At 34.0% G+C, this 18,957-nt stretch overlaps 3 protein-coding genes and 1 non-coding gene across 4 annotated transcripts; 1 reads left to right on the top strand and 3 right to left on the bottom strand.

The window, feature by feature from the left end:
- Positions 1-2,819: 2,819 nt before the first annotated feature.
- LOC100185101 lies at positions 2,820-5,421 on the top strand. Its single transcript, XM_002121727.5, has 4 exons — positions 2,820-3,795; positions 4,264-4,414; positions 4,752-4,856; positions 4,940-5,421. Exons 1-4 carry the CDS (start codon positions 3,619-3,621, stop codon positions 5,086-5,088), a joined length of 582 nt encoding a protein of 193 aa, XP_002121763.1. The 5' UTR covers positions 2,820-3,618; the 3' UTR covers positions 5,089-5,421.
- Positions 4,850-10,125, bottom strand: LOC100175762 (very-long-chain (3R)-3-hydroxyacyl-CoA dehydratase 3-like). The gene is made up of 10 exons (XM_002121852.4): positions 9,964-10,125; positions 9,696-9,738; positions 9,061-9,134; positions 8,487-8,648; positions 8,050-8,215; positions 7,635-7,762; positions 7,246-7,358; positions 6,642-6,748; positions 5,791-5,922; positions 4,850-5,409 (listed from the first exon to the last, which is right to left on the bottom strand). Exons 1-10 carry the CDS (start codon positions 10,069-10,071, stop codon positions 5,330-5,332), a joined length of 1,113 nt encoding a protein of 370 aa, XP_002121888.1. The 5' UTR covers positions 10,072-10,125; the 3' UTR covers positions 4,850-5,329.
- Positions 10,126-12,372: 2,247 nt separating this feature from the next.
- On the bottom strand, positions 12,373-12,425 carry mir4092 (microRNA 4092). The gene has a single exon (NR_034487.1). It is a non-coding gene; the product is annotated as a microRNA 4092 (primary transcript).
- A 105-nt stretch (positions 12,426-12,530) lies between these two features.
- Positions 12,531-15,306, bottom strand: LOC100185956 (mixed lineage kinase domain-like protein). Its single transcript, XM_002122085.4, has 9 exons — positions 15,099-15,306; positions 14,630-14,776; positions 14,286-14,466; positions 14,079-14,226; positions 13,841-13,982; positions 13,635-13,787; positions 13,305-13,432; positions 13,041-13,228; positions 12,531-12,975 (listed from the first exon to the last, which is right to left on the bottom strand). Exons 1-9 carry the CDS (start codon positions 15,246-15,248, stop codon positions 12,944-12,946), a joined length of 1,269 nt encoding a protein of 422 aa, XP_002122121.1. The 5' UTR covers positions 15,249-15,306; the 3' UTR covers positions 12,531-12,943.
- Positions 15,307-18,957: the final 3,651 nt, after the last annotated feature.

The raw sequence follows: 18,957 nt of genomic DNA, 5'->3' as shown, positions 1-18,957 counted from the left end.
TATGAAATCGGAAAGCGCGAACACCTTATCTGCTAGTACTTAAGCAGTTTGGAGCTGCATGTCCACTCATGTTGGGTTATAAATGTAGTAAAGAATGGCTCTGTAGATTCGTAGGTATGATCATATACTATTATGTAAACTAAGCTGATTTCTGCTAGTTTCAATCGCCAACGTAAAGTACCCTGTTAAACCACACTGTACGCCGAAAACCAGTCAAAATATTAATTTACTTCACATTAATTCCTAGATTTAATATTATATAACAAGATTTATATTAGAAATTATATTTTAAACGTTAAAACAACCGCTATACGTGTTTTCTAGCTTTGTATCGCTTACAAGAACTAAATGAAAACATGCCGACCATGCATTTGTATAGGCGATTCACGCTCTGTGGGCTCCGTAATGGCGGACACGAGCGCCGTTTCCTAACTTGGTCTATACTAACTTTGGCTAAATCATGCGTTGCGTGTGCGAACGATTAAACTAGTTCATAGCTTCACAAAACAATCTTAAATATTTCGTACAGTTTGATTTTGTCTCATAAAACTAGTTTAAGTTTTGTAAAAAAAACATTGAGATATAAGCATGAAGAAAATAGGCAGGGGTCAATATGACTTTAATTTGAGATAAAAACAACAAAAAAATATCGGCTTAACGTTATATATATGAAGTTTACATGGCAAAGAAACTAGCACAGTCTGTTAAATTCGGTAGGTTAACTACAAGTTGCAGAATACTACTAATGTAAATATATTTCAATTTAGAGTCCCATCTTCCCCCACATTGTAGTTTTGTATGTTTTCATTGCCAAACTTTGAAAGATTTGTTTTTAATTTAGTAATTTATACCTCAGGGGGTTTTCAACTATAAGATACTGAGATAATAAAAAGATAATATTTTGAAAATATATTCGAAATTTGGTCATTTGCACTTGGTGATAATTTATAAGAAGTGGCTTGTGCCAAAAACAGAGTAGTAATACCCAATTTGTAGCAAAAATATAAACTTTCTCAATAATTATTATCAACTCTCTGGTATTACAAGTTCATATACGTTTGTTGGATACGATATTTATCTATTGATGTTTGAACATTACCCATTGTCGTTCAAACAATACCAATTGTTATGCAATAATATAATGTATAGGTAACATGTAAAAACTATAGCAGTAGGACAAAAAAAGAATGTTTGGACCTAATTTTCAAAGCGTACAGTATTATTTCGTGTTATTTACGTATATTCCTATTTATAAATACACTTAATAATCAAAATTAACAATGATTTTAAACTGTCCCAGCATCTTATCCTGTGTGTTTTCAGATTTGTAAAATTTCACTTGTTGTACGGATCGCCAAATTACTTCTCGTGTGTTTTATTATATTTTATTAAGTTGGTGTCAATTAATAAAGGAATGATAGTACTAATTCCTGGTATTACCCAAAAACCGTTATCTTATTTGATTTTGGAAATATTTGGCAATATGTGCTTAAGTTTCCCATCTTCCCCCATTGTACTGTATGTAAAGTTTACGTAGCAAAAATAGGAGAGGTTGTGAATTTTGGGAGATTAACTACAAGTTGCAAATTACCATTCGTATAAAAATATATTTTTTTGTCCCGTCTTACCCCACTTTGGAGCTCTATCGTTTTTTATTGCGAAACATTGAAGGATTTTGGTTTTAATTGTACAAATTATACCTCAGGGTTGTACAAATACGATATAAAAAAATGAATCAAAACATGTTTAAAATTCAGTCACAGGCATTTTGAGATAGTTTATGAGCAGTTGGTTGGGCGAAATATATGAATGAATGAATGAATGAATGAATGAATGAATGAATGAATGAATGAATGAATGAATGAATGAATGAATGAATGAATGAATGTAAATATAGAATAGCAATACTAAATTTGTGGCAAAAAAATGAAATTTATTTCGAGGGCACACTTTCGTTAGATTTAGAACGAGTTTATTACACTCGTTAAAATGAGTGTTATCGTAGTTTAAAGAAATATGGGATAAAAAATAAACTCAAAATTTCAAGGAAAATGGGCAGCAAGTATAACGGCGGATTAGTTGCGAATTGTTGCTTGTATTAAGTTCACTGTCTTCACAGATATCAATCCTTGTGATGCTGAACCTCGGGTGAATTGTTCCTGTCGATGTTGGTAAAACCTACAATTTAAGGAAATTGGGGAAAAAATAGTAAGAAAATGGAAGAAAAAATATATAGAAAAATATATCAAAAAGAGAAGTGGTCAATTAACAGACAAGGAATACATCAACAGGATTGAATAAATGAAAAAATAAAATATGAACAAAACTTTAAATTAATTTTATTTCGTAAAGTTTAAAAAAAAACATAAATTTAGTTTTATCAATATTAAGAAGTAGTTTATTAGAACATAGCTATTTTAAGGGGTTTTCTAAGTCATAGTTGGCACGTTATACAGACGGATTTCTGACTGTGTTTTACCTGATATAAAAATACCATAGTGGGGGGTGGGGTATATAGTAAAATTCACGTATATAGTAAAATTCACGTCATCTCGTGTGTCTAAAGAAGAGGTGCTGTGACCGTGACTCCCGTGTAAATTAAGCCGAGGTATCGTTTGCCCGTGTTTCGACCATGTTAGTATGATTACTAGCGGAGGTTGAGCTAGTAAACAAAGTTTTATCTGAGGGCGAGTTAAATGTTAAAGAGTGCGGGTTTTCTTGTCCAGGAACGCAACGTGGAAAGCTGCGGGAGAAGGAAAATCTGTCGATTGGCGATATCAATCGAAACGCCGAAATGATTTTAGTAGGAAACCAGAATACGTTGGCGCACGTTTGCGATATAGAACTTCTATTGTAAACTTCCACAGCCATCAAAGGAAATTGACATGTGTTGACACCCATAAAGCGTTAATGATGGTGTTGTTCAGTGCTGCAACTGGGTTGTTGCCGTGTTGGTATAGAAAAGAAAATTAAAAAAAGAGTCTCGTCTGACAAAATGTCCCATATTCCCCCACCCTAATATATGGAGCAAAAAAAGATTCTCATCCCATGACGTTTCGTCTTTGCTTGAGTGTTTTGCTTTGGTTGATTATGATTGCCGTTCTTTTTATCACGTCGATGGTTTAGACACCCGTGTTGGTATTTAGTTTGTGGTTAATTGCAGATGGACTTAAGTTGACTTCGTTTGGGCACGAATGTGTCTAAAGCTATACCTGCTATAGTCTGGATTACCTAAGAGTTTCCGTTTCCTAGTCTACGGTATTTTTGCTGACAAGAAATCACACGGATCTGTACTCTCGGTTACAGATGTTATATATATTTACTTGTTCGTACACTTCGTATCGGTATCACATTCGTGTTCTCATTCGTCTAGTTCTTTCGTTGTCATTCTTTCTTCACAGTATAGCAGTCGGGAAATAGTTTGCTGTGAAAATTTAGAAATGTTGTGGCTTCTACAACGACAGGCCCCTACATGTCAATGACAAAGTTGATAATCTGCAGACACACGAATCGTCTTTCACCGATTACAGAAGCAGTAAGAATGATAACTGGACATAGACAGTGGTTTCCCAAGGTTTTTGTAACATATTGCTTGCGAAACAAGATATACATAAAAGTATGCCGTTTGTAAAGCCACGGTTAGAATGTTATACCATATTATGCATGTGCGTGAACACAAACGTTATTTCACCATTCGTTAACTGGTTAACCCAATCATCAAAGCCGATAGTTACAGTATTAAAAGAAAAAGAAGAATTTTCCATCCGTTACAGTACGAATGGGAGGCGCATAATGGTAAAGAATTAACACATAAGTATACTATTTATTGTAAATGCACTTTTACTGATATATTTTTAACAGCAAATACTTAAGTGCACTCTTTTTAATCATACCGTGTAATAGAATAACTATGGTACTGTGGGGTAAGATGGGATACCGTTAGTACCTAAATCCCATATTTCCTGATCGTGTTTAGAAAAATTAACAATGCTCATTTAGACGTCAAGAGGCTATACGGTTATATAATTGTGCGAATATTTTTTTGTTTTTACAATGGGACGGGAAAATAAAATGAAGACATGTCCCACCCTATATACTATACATTGCACAATATATAGTGCAGTTAATACATGTCGCTTTGTTTATAAAAGACACACGTGATCGAAGGGATAAACAAATCTGTATTGTAATTATATAAATAATAATAAAAATAATTTTAAAATAACTTATAGAGAGATATTATTTACATGTTTTTTAATGTAGATAAGGTTTTGGGTCATCCAGCCAACGTTTGCATCTCACCCATTACCAAACATCTACCACAATATTCACGCAACTATCCTTGTACATCAAAGTTCAAATATGACTGATTGGTTGATTTGGAAAGATTTAGTAAACGAACACAACCCGAACGGTCAGTTAGTTTGTTAAATTAGTGATTCTTAAAAATAGTTTTCACAAATCCTTGCATTGTAAAAACTAAATCTTCTCTAGTTTTAGAAATTGAGCCGTTAAAACTTCTTTAAAAATTAAAGTTAGGATGTGCCACAAAAGCGGTTAAAATCACAGAGGTTAAATCCACGTTATCATACGGACTGTAGTATTATAATGTTGGTTAACGTAAATCCATTTGCATTTAAGTAACTCGTAAACGTACTTGAGGGGTATGGTATATACGTTTGAAACAGTCTCTCCAAGCGAAACTGAGTAAAACACAGACATTTATTCAAAATAAATGCGTCTATTTTCAGCTCAACAGTATTTGGTAACTGAATGCAACATTACCAAATGCATCAAATCTTTTGACCAAAGTAACAGCAGACAGACGGACTACACAACTCTCAACATCAACAGTGGTACATTTATATTATACATTTATATTAATTAAAGAAATCGCAGCAGTTTACGTTTGTTACAAACCGATTGCATAAATTTTCAGTTAAAGATGGACAAAAGTTTTTAAAGAAAATTATCAATTCAACTCAAAATCACTCGAGCATGGAATATCGACACACAGTTGACATCACACGTGACCAACGTGACGTCATAAACACAACAAGCTGTTATGAAAGAAATGGAATCGCATAAATTACTGCATAAAACCATTGTTGTTGAGAAATCTCTCACCAATTATGATAAAACATTGGAAATCATAAAAAAAATGACAGACCAGGATTTCCCAAACTGTGTTTTGCAGCACTGCCTTGAAAGTAGTTCATATATGCCACAATATTTTATGAAAACAATAACTTTTAAACAAATTTGTAAAGAACTAAACAATGATTCTAAACAGTTTAAAAAACCCTGGTCTAGATTTGTACAATCCAAATCATGCTGGTTTATATTTCATTCGTTTTCCAAATTTTCGCTGTCGCATTTTCCACATATGTCGCATTAATACAAGAACACCTGCAACAAAAATATTTTGTTTATTATTCAACACAGAAATTTTTAATTCGGATAAGATTAATCTCTCAGTTAAACAAAAAAAATAGAATTTTTATTAGCCAATATATTTTATTTAAGGATTTATGTGAATCCAGCTATCTGACCGCAGAGCAGCACCCAGGGTACGATCTTTATAAATATTATCATTAATTCATTACCAGCATGGGTGACACTTGGGCAATTTAGTGCTACAACATGGGTAGCCAATTGGGCACTATGTGGGGCAGGCTTCATTTAAGTTATGCTTGCCTCAAATAACAAGTATGCAACTTTGTAAGCTACTGTTTTTTGAACTTCTTATACTGTACGATGGTCGCTTGAAATAAAAAACACAATGAATACCTATTACAAGTACTGCAGTGTATAATCGCATGAATGAAGACAGTTTGAAACTAAAGTTGAACATATTGGGAAGTGTCAACTTGTATATATTCTTCTCATCCAAATAATTTGCAGCAGCAGATATAACTTCAACTGGAATAAAACATTGAAAAGTTAATATAAAACATGAATTGCTAAACTGTAGCTATAATTGTACCAGTGTTACTGCATACACAAAAGAAATACAGTACATATAAAATACCAGTATAGTGAGGTTGAGTTATTAACTTGGCAAAATTGAAAATATAAATGAGAGTCTCTTTGTTACATCATCAGTTGTTACTTGTTAGCTTGTGACAATTGTTTGTTTATAAGTGGCGCTTGGTATAATCTGTTATGATGCAACAAGAACTATACTGCAAAATATAACTGCTGGATCAGGGCCCGCATTAGGAACATATCACAGTTTATGTGCAGGCGCAGTAGCACAGTTGGTTAGATTGCCTCCCTCTACGAGGTTATTGGTTCAATGCTTGTTGCTGCTACCATTGTAGGTGTATGTGTCCTTGGGCAAAACACTGAACAGCAACTACTTCAACCCAGTCTTCACTAATGGATTGTTTAAATTATCAGCCATATAATATAAAAAAACAATTACCCGCTAAGTTACATATGTGGTAACTCTCTGGCACAAGGTGTAGGAAAGAGAAAAAACATGTGGCCATGTTAACTTATGACAACTGTTGTTTTCCAGGCATGCAAGTATACAAGTTACATTTATTCATTTATTTATTCAGTGACTATTAGTATCAATAACACAAAGTACACACAAACATGAGAGAGTCATAAGTGCAATAAACTAATCAACTTACATTCACTATAACCACCAAAGGGATAAAGAATAATCCATGCATGATACCTCAACCATGATAATGCTTTAAATTCAATGCCAAGTATTTGTGCAGTGTATGTTGGATACCTGGATGATCATAAAGTATATTAGTAAAAGTGCAGGGTATGCTCTTAAACTAAAGAGAACATGCATGTCTACTTTTGTGGAAATAACAAAGGGTGACAACAAGGGTATAAGAGAGTCAAATTGTTCAATGAGCTATTACTACACCTGTGTAGAGGTTTTAGTTATCACTCAGTGATGAGTAATGCCTCCAAATGTTTAAAAAATCCTTTGTGTGTATATAGGCAGTGAAATGATTGCATGTGATCGTGTTAAGCTTTTCTAATCATTCATTCTTTTTGTCATGGATATATACATTTTAAAATTGTGCTATATTTTTATTTTCAAAATAGCATATATACATATAAATAATGCATATTAAGCCTAATTTTAAAAACACCCAAGCCATTGTTAGCTTATTTGCAGGTTTAATGCACGTACCAACGTTTTGATGTCTGTAACTGAAACTATAATACACTTAATAAATAAGTGCACAAACACAATTAACCTTACCAACATACCGAATAACTTCTGCAAGACTCCATGCTATGAATAGATTAGACACAGAACAACCATCTTTAGCTGTTGGTTCAGCTAACCATAAACATAGAAGTGCAAAACATCGACCTGAAACCTGTGAAAATTGCCATCACTATGAATATAGTAGGGTTTCTCAGACATGGGTTTGTAGTGGCTTTGCAAGGGGTTCCCCACGGTCTTTCTTAAATGTAAAAAATATCTAACAGTTACAAAAAATCTGCGTTATACAAATAAAATAGATAAAGTTTCTAATATTAAAGTTATTTTTATTAATCATGGTTGTTTTAATCCAGTGTTTGTACGCCAAAATTAAATTCTTACAAATTCTACTTCATTGTTAGTCGACCAGAACACACAAGTTGGTACAAACCTGTATAAAGGGTTGAATCCAAGAAGACTTAACTAAACCTAGCAATGGATGCACAGCCTCAACATACGAAAGTATGACGGAAAAAATAACCAGCCATCCAATTGTATCATAAGTTGTAGCACATACCTCTGAAATAAATATATACTTCTCAAAATGTTTCACTGTATATTTATATTTTGATCAGAACAGTAAACGTCTCAGTCAAAAACAGTCAAATTAAATATCATAATTTATATTTAAGACATCAAGTTTAAAGCACTAATTCTGCAGCCAATGTGAGCATGTGTTACCAGGTAAAACATATTGGCATACTACTTAGAATTGTTTTAACCAAGGACACAAAAAGTTTGCTACACAAGTTATGAGTTCAGCCCAACTACTAGATATGGAAATAATGAAGTGAATCAGCTTTTACCTGAACCTGATCTTAATCGTCCAGTTAAACAGGTGAAAAGAATCAATGAAAAAAACATGAACTGAATTCCATTATAAGTAAGTAGGTAAACATTTCCAGCTGTTTTCTTATGGTTCGAACTATCTTTAACTTCATTATTAACAGTGTTTGCCCGAACTGCTGCTTTCTGAAATCAAATATATATATATATATGTACATAAAATATTAAGTATAAAACATAACATAAAAAGATGTAACATAAGTAACCAAAAGTATGTGTGTTCACTAAAGTATGTTGGAATTTTCCTTTGTACCTGAATTTATTGCCACTTGTCATACAACGAAAATTGCTCTTTGTTTAAATTTTACAGACTGTGTTAGTATATATATACATGAATATTATAATATATATTGATTTGTGCTGTTGTTACATATTCAACTAATAAACATTTAAGTACCTGTTCTTCTTCATCGGATTCAGTTGACCATTTATCAAAATTTAATTTTAAAAAATGAGGTTTCTTTTGATCTACAGGAACAAGACGAGGCCACCACTTCCCAACACCAGCTTTTGTAATTTGTATTTCCACTGAATGAGGACTGATTTTATACACACAGCCCTAGAAATTAAAAGACAACTGAAGTCAAATTTTATAATAGGTGCGCAGATAGTACTTCTTGAGCTAGATCTACCCATTTTTTTCTATTCAAAATGGCTTGTCATATTTGTATAAGTGATGTAACAATGCTACTTGATTATGTGCAGCTTGGAAAAACATGGTATTGTAGCTTCAGCTCAAGTAGGATTCTTTGCACGCTAATTATAAAACCTGATTTCTGATGTCCTTCAAAAAAGATGCTTGTATTTATAATATTTATCAATTGCGCCTACCAACTGGTATGTCAACTGTATATTAACCTGAGTGGACACAATTTTCTGAAATAAATACATACAAAAACACTGCCAATTTGAATAACAATTTAATGACAGTGCTTACAAATTTTAAACTGAGTGAGACATTTTGTACAAACCTCAGGGTCGATGGGTAAAAAGAAATCCAAGTGAAATTTATAATATTTCTCTCCAGTTGCACCAGTTCCTTGAGCTAAAAAAAAGTAGTTCAAACTTTTAAAGTTCAAATTATGAAATTATACCAATAAATCTATAGCTTCTAACCCCTTATTTTTAACATGCTAATTTAAGATTCTTACTGACTTTGAACTGTTGGGATATCATTTGGTAAATGATGAGTAATTGAATGTAACTTATTTATACCGGTGTGGTGTGGCAATAAAATCCCTTATAAAATGGGTGTTTTGTTTCACACATCTCATGCACATAATTTTTTTGGTAGGTGGGGGCAATTTTCTATGTATAACTGACAATTTAAACAACCCATAAGAAACCATTGAGTTGGAGCAATTGTTGTTAAGTTTTTTTTTTGCTAAGAACATATATACCCACAATCAATAGTAGGAGCAATAAGCCGTGATTCCATAACCTCTCGGTTAAAGGCAGACCCACCAACTATTAAGCCATGGGGACAGACAGAGGCTCATAAGTCATAACTGTGCCACCGCGGTGATGTGTTTATGAATCAAATATCTATGAATTACGATCAAAACAAAAAATAATATTGTGTTAAACACAAAAACAAAATACTTACCTTCAAAGTCTAATGATGTCTCACTTAGTTTAATATTTGGAGCCTAAAAATGAGATATATAAGCTTCAGTACTACAGTACATAGGCAGGCACTTATAGTGAAGAATCCTCAGGTACATTGCAGAATAGGCTGGTGGGAAGTGTTACAGGTTGGTGGTTATATGGGTTGATGTTTAGGGGTTAGCAAATAAGGGGGGGGGGATTCTTCACTAGCACCCGATCACTTCACTAGCACAGGATCACAATCACCCAGGTTAACGAAAACTTACATCTGCTTTACCAATTTCAACTTTCAAGCTGATAGTTTCTTTTCGCTGTGCCCACAGGACATTTGGGTAAAAAGTGTCCATATCCGTTGTTGCATTATCGCCACTCATGCTTGCAGTTTAAGCATCAACAGTATTTAATCATAGATACCATGATTTATTGAGCACGCTATTGAGCACGTTAGTGGTCATATAGATCCTTTTTCGTCGAACAGTTGTTCTTGTTGTTGTTTTTTCGTGACTTTTTTTCCGCACTTATCTCAATTCTTAATTCTAGCATTTTTCCTTATTCTCTTGATTGAAATCAAATCATAATATATATTTATAATTTTTAGATTAATTAACGATTACTTTACATAGCGGAAACACTGTCTGGGACGGCACGCAGACACGTGTTGGTGAGATAAGAAATCCACACAACGATTCACGACTGAATCAAACTATTAGCATTTAAGTGGGACGCATTAAATGCACAACTCTTATACCGTATTATCATTAATCGTAATTAAAACATTATTTTTAATTGAACATTATATGAATAATATTAACTTCTAACATTACTTAATTACTGCGTGACTACGGTTTGTCCAAATTCAAGAAAACAGGGGTTTTAGAAAACGACAAGGTTAGCTAATTAAATACAATGGTACGGGTGTTATATTCTTTACCAATCACACATATTCTTTACCAATCACTCAATCCTCATACATCATAATAATAATAATAAGTCTTTATAATACATGTGAAAAATGCATTCTACCTACTGCTCCACAGTCACCAATGGCAACTGAAAACTGCTTTGTTCGTTACTTCGGGCAAAGAGATTAAAACCATTGGTTTTAATCTCTTTGCTTCGGGTTTGTTTTTAATCGAGCGCAGTCGACCGTTATAGTGAAAGGGTTAATTAATACTATGCTAATTAGTTTTAAACGTGCTCACGCATTAGACCTGTGATCTCTTGTTATTTATCAATAGACACACAAACTCAACCGCCAGAGAGCGTTACGTTTATTTTTTATTTTGGGAGTTGAAAAGAGTTGAAAGAGTTCAACAAAAACACATTTTTCGCAAATGTTTTGTTTTCATCGCGTGAAAAATAACTGTTGAATGAATGAATGAATGAAATTTATTTTGTCTCTTTGGTCACGATAACGAAGAACAGGAGAGTTAAAAAAGCGAAAAGACGAGTAGTAACGACAAAACAACAGTTGTTAAAACATGCTTAGTGATAAAAAAGAAAGAAATATTGTTTTGGATAAAAGGCGTGACCGTTACATTCTACAGAAAATACAATGAGAAAATAACATTTCATTGAATGAATGAATGTAACTTACTTTATCCTCGCGTGGCCGGAAAACGACAGTCGTTATAACACGGGTTTAACACCTCGTGCCAGCTTACGAGTTACCATGTATGTTACTTTGTAGGTGATTATTTTTTGAATTTTTTTATGTATATGGCTAATAATTTAGACAACCCATTAGTGACCGCTGGGTTGGAGCAATTGCCGTTAAGTGTCTTGCCCAAGGACACATACGCCAACAATGGTAGCAGCGTCGAGCCTTGAACCCATTACCTCTGGGTTACAAGCAGGCGCGCTAATCACTATTCCACGGCGCTGGACTTTAAACACACATATATTAATTTAACATATATATTAAAGTTCTAATTGGAAGAAAAGTGTGTGTAAGGACACAACCCGTACAATGGGGGAAGTCGGCTTAAAGAAGATTGATCCAAAGATTGAAGCATGATGGAAAAATAAAACCCCAAAAAAGAAATTCCACCAAAGTTTATAATAAACAGTTTCGAGTGCACACTTATGTAGGATTTAGAAACAAGTGCATTACATTAATACTCATGTTGCAACGTAAACCTTTGCTTGTAAACTAATTACATAACTTTACTCCTGCTGTGGTCAACAGCGAAATCTTCGAACAAACATCACACAGATGAAAGTAAAAGTCGTAGAAACAGGTCTTTCTATGACTCTGATGAAGGAGAGTGTGTAGGTTACTGTGTATGTATGTTTTTGCGAATAGAAAAAGAGTCTACTACACACAACAGCACATTATCAGGTATGAGGTTTGCTATCATTGTTACAGTGATCGTAGGTGTAAGTAAGGTAACTTGCGGGCGATAAAGAAGTACATATAGCCACTGAGTGCCTGGAGAGTATATAGAAGGCCGTTCTTTTATACGTACTCGGCCAGCACGAAAGGTAATTAAACGCCTCTTCACGTGACAAAATAAAAAGTAAAAACTAAATATGCTGCTGCCTGTGTTATGTAATCTGAAATGTCAGTGTCGATCTTTTGTGCCTGTTTTCGCACTATTTTAGCATTTATGTTTAAAACTGGTACATAACTGACCAATAAATACTCGCACGCAGGTCGTATCAGCAATGTGAGCTTGCTGTGTAGACAGACCTAGCAAGTTGCGCTATTGTCGTTCTCCACAACACGAACATAAAGTGATTATGCACTAAAATACCTGAGCTGTGCTACAGCATTTTATGGCCTCTACTACTCTGGTCACAGATAAGTCGAAGTGAAAAATAACAAAGCAAATGCGGAATCGTTTTTATATACGATAAACACAGTAAAATAAGTGGAATGCGAGTGAGAAAAACTCGGAAGTGTTGGTTCGTTTCTGTATGCACGGCGAATGGTGTGGTGACAACATGTCTGTTCAGCGTAAATTTACATCACAACAATGTTTTCATCTGAAAACGGATTTTACCATGTTTATGGTTCGGTGTGACGTTTAAACAGAGATGGGTTTGAAATATTATAATAAAATCCATACACTATGTATATAGTTACATCATTTGTTTTAAACTTTTAAATGCGTACGCTCAGTACTGCTGTTATAAAACGAAAATATTTTTTTTAATTTACAATAAGAGCACAGTGAAAACGTAATTCATGAAGTTTGATGCATTGTCCTGTATGCTTCAGAATGTCTAGTTGTTTTTGATTTCTTAATGTGATGATGTCAGCAATCGTACAGTTTCTAAATAGCAGAAATCATTGCAAAATATCGCCTGGTACAAGATTAATCATAATGTAAAATTATACCTTCCATGGTGGGTCGTAGGTCTTGATCTTTATTCAACATATCTCTGGCGAGTTGCATTACAGGTTCTGGTCCATTTAAATTTTCCGGAAGGTGTCGCTGTTCATTACAGTCCAACGCGTTTTCTTGGGTTCCGTTATTTTTACTTTTATTGGCGTTTGAAAGTATTTCACAAAGAATTAATCCATAACTGTAACGATAGGTCTGTTTAATTTAACCCAGATTTAGTATAGTTGGAGAATTCTATATAGACTGGTGTGACAAACCTGTAGATGTCGGATCGTTCTGTATATTTTCCACCTTCATTTAGCTCGGGCGGTTGACAACATGACTGCTTCACCTCCGTGTTTAACTGACCAAATGATTCAGTTGACGAAAACTCAAATCCAGATATCTATAATTAGTGTAACGTCAAATAAAATCTGCAACAAGTTTGTTTTATTAACCAATTACTCGACTTACACCACAACATCAGGACCTAATTACGTCACAAGATGACTGACAACAAAAACGATTTTAGGGAGTAACGGTAAAGGGTTTCGTGGGTGGTTGAGGAATGGGTAAGAAGATATAGGGTTTTGAGAATATGTAGTTACCTTTACGTGGAATTCTTCGTTGACCAGATATTTGTGGGAAGTCAGGTTTCGATGAAGAACTTCACAGCAATGCACGAAGTATAAACCTCGTGCAGATTCAAGACACATTCTTAAACGCAGTTCATCGGAAATATAAACTTTAGACTCTAGAACCTGTTTATCTCATATATGTAAATGAAGTTATACAGATAATATATACAACGTACTTGTCTCAAACTTCCACGCGACATTAGTTCGGTCACAATCATGTAGGATTGACTTGAATCGACACACACACCAAACACGCGAACGACATTTTCTGAGTTGAACTGCAGCATGTTTTTTGCGTCAATGAAAAAGTGCTCTCGCCTGTGAAGATTGTTAAATAATATCTTCTAAACCTTATTTAAGTTATATGTGTAAGAATATTATATTTGCAAACGTTTAAATTCTACAAATATATACCTGACAGCGGTGATCTCAAACCTTGGCTTTTTCAAAACCACAGGTGCCAGTCTATACTGCGCTGTGTAAAAGTTGTATAACAGCGATTCTTTCAGAAGTTTTCTTTCTCTTAATTCAAACGAACGGATGTACTGAAAAGAAGGCATTCCTGTAACAAAATAACATCTAAAATAAATCATTGTCTTTTTTAGAAAGATATTCAAGTACCTAGTGAATTAAGCATATGTTGTATGTCTTTCATGTCATTTGATTCATCTTTAGTATCTTCGGTCATTCGAACTTCAGCTGAAAATGTTTGCTGGACACATCGCCTGCTTTCCACTTGCAGTCCAAAAGTTAGTGCTGGGACCAAACTATTTAAACGATCATTTAAAAATTCGAACTTTTCCTGCAAATGTAACCATATATCAAATGTAACCATAGATCCAACTATATCAAAAAACGTGGGAATTATTGGTAGAACCGTGGTCGTTATAACACAGTAGCCTATAAGTAGTAAAATAGTGTCCAAAACAAAATTTAAAGTTGTAAATAAAATACAAAATACTAACTTTTACTCGTTTTGCATAACACACGTCTTGTACACGACGGAGTACAGATTTTCCTTTTATAAATGTTTTCAAAAATTGCCGAGCTTCTTCAAGTGTCCGCACCAAATCGATCAAAGCTTCTTTGTAAACGGCTCCACCCCCCTCAGTCTAAAACGAGAGTTTCGCGATATTTGTTGCATTAAAAGTCATGTATAATACTGTGGGGTAAGACGGAACGTGTGTTTCGTTTATCTTTTTATTCCCATTTGGTAGTAAATAAAAAATGTTTACAGAATTATAAATAACCGTAGCTTTATGACTCTAAAATAGCATTGTTATTTGTTAAAGCACCATATGATATTTAGGTGCTAGGAAATAGGATATTTAGATGCTAACAGTATTCCATTTTTCCTGCATCATTAAACTTGGATTAAGTAAACACTATATGCATTATAAATATTTTGACAACATTTGACAGCGATAAATATACCTGCTTCACCAGTTCTTCCAGCGGAGCAATCAGACATCGTATTCGCTCACTAAGTCGTAAACACCTCTTTTTGTTCGCCTGTACTTCATCTACGGTAGCATAAATTTTTGTAGACACCTTAAAAACACACGCAACAATTTCCAAAGCCATGTTCAAAAGTTTTAGACGACAAGCTTCCTACATACAACGACGGTTACTAATGACGTGTGTAACGTAGCGCATCAGTATATAATTGCTCCAGCCAGCAGTAATGTAGACTTTAGTAGAAATAGCAAACGATGAAGTAATTGTTATGAGACAATGTTGTCGTGTTAATGTTGAATTTGTCACCTTATTGTGAAAACGTGATGATGGTTCTGCATGCCATATGGCGGGTGTCCAAACAATGTGTTACGACCGGGAAAGTAGTGTTATATACAATACAGTTACCATGCAACTTTTAAACAGAGGTTCCAACATGGTTCTTTTAATTACAAGCCACAAGTTTTGCGATTTTTTGCGTAAAAAATAATACAGAATATATTTTAAATCACGCAAAACCCTTTGAAACACTGACTTCGAGAAACTGCAAAATTTTATCAGAGCCTCGTTATACTGAATCTTTATGATTTGGATATTTAGTGCATGAATAAATTAGTATAGTAGGGTGGGAGAAGACGGGACACATTTAGCACATAGTATCTAAATACCATGATCGTGTTTTATTTAACAATTAACAACGGTTTGTGGAAATCATTAGTCTACAGTCTTTATGATTACTTGAATGCTCTTTGTTTAGTACTAAATTGTAGGAAAATAAAAATTAAAAGGTGTCCCATCTTTCCCACCATACTAAATACAAATGTGGTCAACTTTTGGCGATTTCATTCTGTTCAACAATTGTGAAAATAAGTGGTATAGATGTAGCGTAAAAGCATAAAAAAACGTTGTCATTCGTTTAAAACACTATCAGGAAATGTTGAATGTATCTGCTAATGGTTTCCCATCCTATCTCATTTTATCTCTTATTTAATATACATGTATAGTTATGACCAAATCGTCACAAAAACTGCTTTTAACCGTTTCTAAAATATGTTTAATTGTTAAACTGATTTAATGTTAGAAAAATGTCAAACTTTGATTGCTTTATATTTTATTTGTGTCATGCAGTCGTAATTGGGTTTGAGCAACTCCCCGTTTATGTGCACGGTACTGAACATAAAGTGTACACTGTACACCAAAATCGCAGCGTATCGATTGGCACATTATTTTACGCTGTGCTTAAACTGTGATTCGTGCTTTACTGTACTTATGACTCTGGTGTTCAGTGGTACAACTGTCATGATCCATGTTGTAAGAATAAATACAAGCTTATAGTTTAGGTGTTATATACCAGACTTAACAGGATAATGAATTTATGTTGCAAGTGTTAGCTACAGATAGTAAAATTTATTATGAGTATTCTTAAAAGTGTACAAGTGTAACCATTAGTATTATTGAATGAATGACATGTTTCTATTCTTGTTTAAGTATGTTTTCACAACAATGTGGTACACCTGCGTTGGGGTTAGTTGCCTACTATACAGAAACCTTATTTAAAATAACTAAATTGCAAGGCTTATGAGCCTTAAACAGGAATTTTGTTATTGTTGCAGTCTGTTGATGTATATACTGTCTCTAGTCTAACATAATGGTTCATATTGTGAGCTCTATAATGCAAGCGTAACCTTATACGCTATAGCTTCCATTAGCATACAGGATACGGAGGTGTATATTGTTTTATAACCACAAAACGAGTGGGCTAGCAGACTATCATGGGTCGCACTTTTTCACGGTTGTTGTCGCAAATTTAGTGAACCGGTCGGCGGTCTCTCGTCTCTTGGTTACCACACCCGAATCGAGACAGCCTTTTTTGTTTCAAAGCGGTACTCGCTGAATATTTGCACCTTTTGAGGGCCAAAACAAAAGTAAAATTGCTCGAGTCATACAACCAAATTTGATTACAATAACAAGTAAATGAATCTGTTTTCACCGAAAAGTTGTGGCTAAAGAAATATCTTTCGTTTGTAATTTTTTGTATAAATTTTTTTCTAAACGTTAAATTGTTGGTTGCTGTAAATTTATTACTTTTACCTGAAAATTAGATACTAAAACTAACTGTCTAAACTGTCTAACATCGCCTAATTAACGTGTAGGTAATGTTAAAAGTCGTCATAATATCCACGATCTTCAATCCGCACGAGGGCGAAAGGGGTCGAATCTACGGTGTATTTAGGGCACAGAAATAAAAAACAGAAGAACGCGCATCTCCAATGTCGGCAAAGGAGAGAGCATGATACACTCTCTCTCTTTCGCGGGTCGTTCCCGTTTACTATTGTAGTCAATGGAATCCAGGGCGTTTTATGTAGCTTTTCTTCGTTTTTGAGCACGTTAGTGGTCATATAGATCCTTTTTCGTCGAACAGTTGTTTTCGTTGTTGTTTTTTGAACGACTTTTTTCCGCACTTAGCTCAATTTTCAATTCTAGCATTTATTCTTTATTCTCTTGATTGAAATAAATTCATAATATATATTTATAATTTTTAGACTGAATTTTCAGATTTAAAACCGCACGATGAGCGATTGATCAACGACTACTTTCCTCATGCACTTTACATAGCGGAAACACTGTCTGGCCGTTTGGCGGGAAACGACGGCACGTGTTGTATCCACACAACGATTCACGACTGAATGAAACTATTAGCATTTAAGTTGGGACGCATTAAATGCACTACTCTTATACCGTATTATCATTAATCGTAATTGAAATATTATTTTTAATTCAACATCACGATTAACATTACCTAATTACTGCGTGATTACGGTTTGTCAAAATTCATGAAAACAAACGTTTTTAAGCGACGACAACGTTAACTAGTGTAAGTTTACAATAAACACATGGTACAGGAGTTGTACAAAGCGTATTTACACACATTCTTCACCAATCACTCAATCCTCATACGTCATAAGTTTCATTAGTTATAATACATGTATAAATACATTCTGCCTACTGCTCCACAGTCACCAATGGCGACTAGAACCCGTTTTGTTGGTTACTTTAGATTTGTTTTGATCGAGCCTAGTCGACCGTTGTAGTAAAAGGATTAATTAATATAGCAGGGTGGGGGTAGATAGGACACCTTTTCATTTTGTTTTCTCTTTTCATTTGGTAGTAAACAAATAGCATTTAATGAATTATAAAATCGTATCTTCACGACTTCCACAGACCGTTGTTAATTGTTTAAAACACGATTAGGCTATTTGGATATTATGTGTTAAAGGTGTCCCATCTTCCCCGAATCTACTATCTTATGCTAATTAGTTTAAAACGTGCTCATTCATTAGATCTGTGATCTCTTGTTTGACTTTATTTAAATTTATAGAGAAAAATAACTATAGTTAAATATATATTTCCAACAAAACGTTTGTTTGAACGTTTTTGATTAAACTTATTAAATAATTTATTTCTTAAACAGGTGCTAAACTGTAAGCGTTAACCTACCAAATAACTAAACTAGCCTAATAAACTGGAACAGTTGATGTAGTTTTTAAAATAAACAACTAAAACCGCCTGAAACCATTGAGCGCCTATCTTTTACAATGGAGACCAAGCGAAAATGATTTGGGGACGCAATAAAAAAACTAAAGTTACTTAATTTACTAAAATATTGGGTATCCGAAAAATATACAGAAATTAACATTTTGTAATGACGATATATATAACAAACGGTGAAGAGGTTTATGTCAGTTCACATTGGGACACACTTTTCACATTGAGGTTTTGCGCTGTACAATACTTATTTTCGTATTTTATTTATAAACTAAATATAACATGAATATTA

The sequence above is a fragment of the Ciona intestinalis genome, chromosome 4 (genome assembly GCF_000224145.3).
Source record: "Ciona intestinalis chromosome 4, KH, whole genome shotgun sequence".
NCBI classification, from domain to species: domain Eukaryota; kingdom Metazoa; phylum Chordata; class Ascidiacea; order Phlebobranchia; family Cionidae; genus Ciona; species Ciona intestinalis.
The sequence above is the reverse complement of the archived record's forward strand: the minus strand, read 5'-3'. Positions and strand labels throughout refer to the sequence as shown.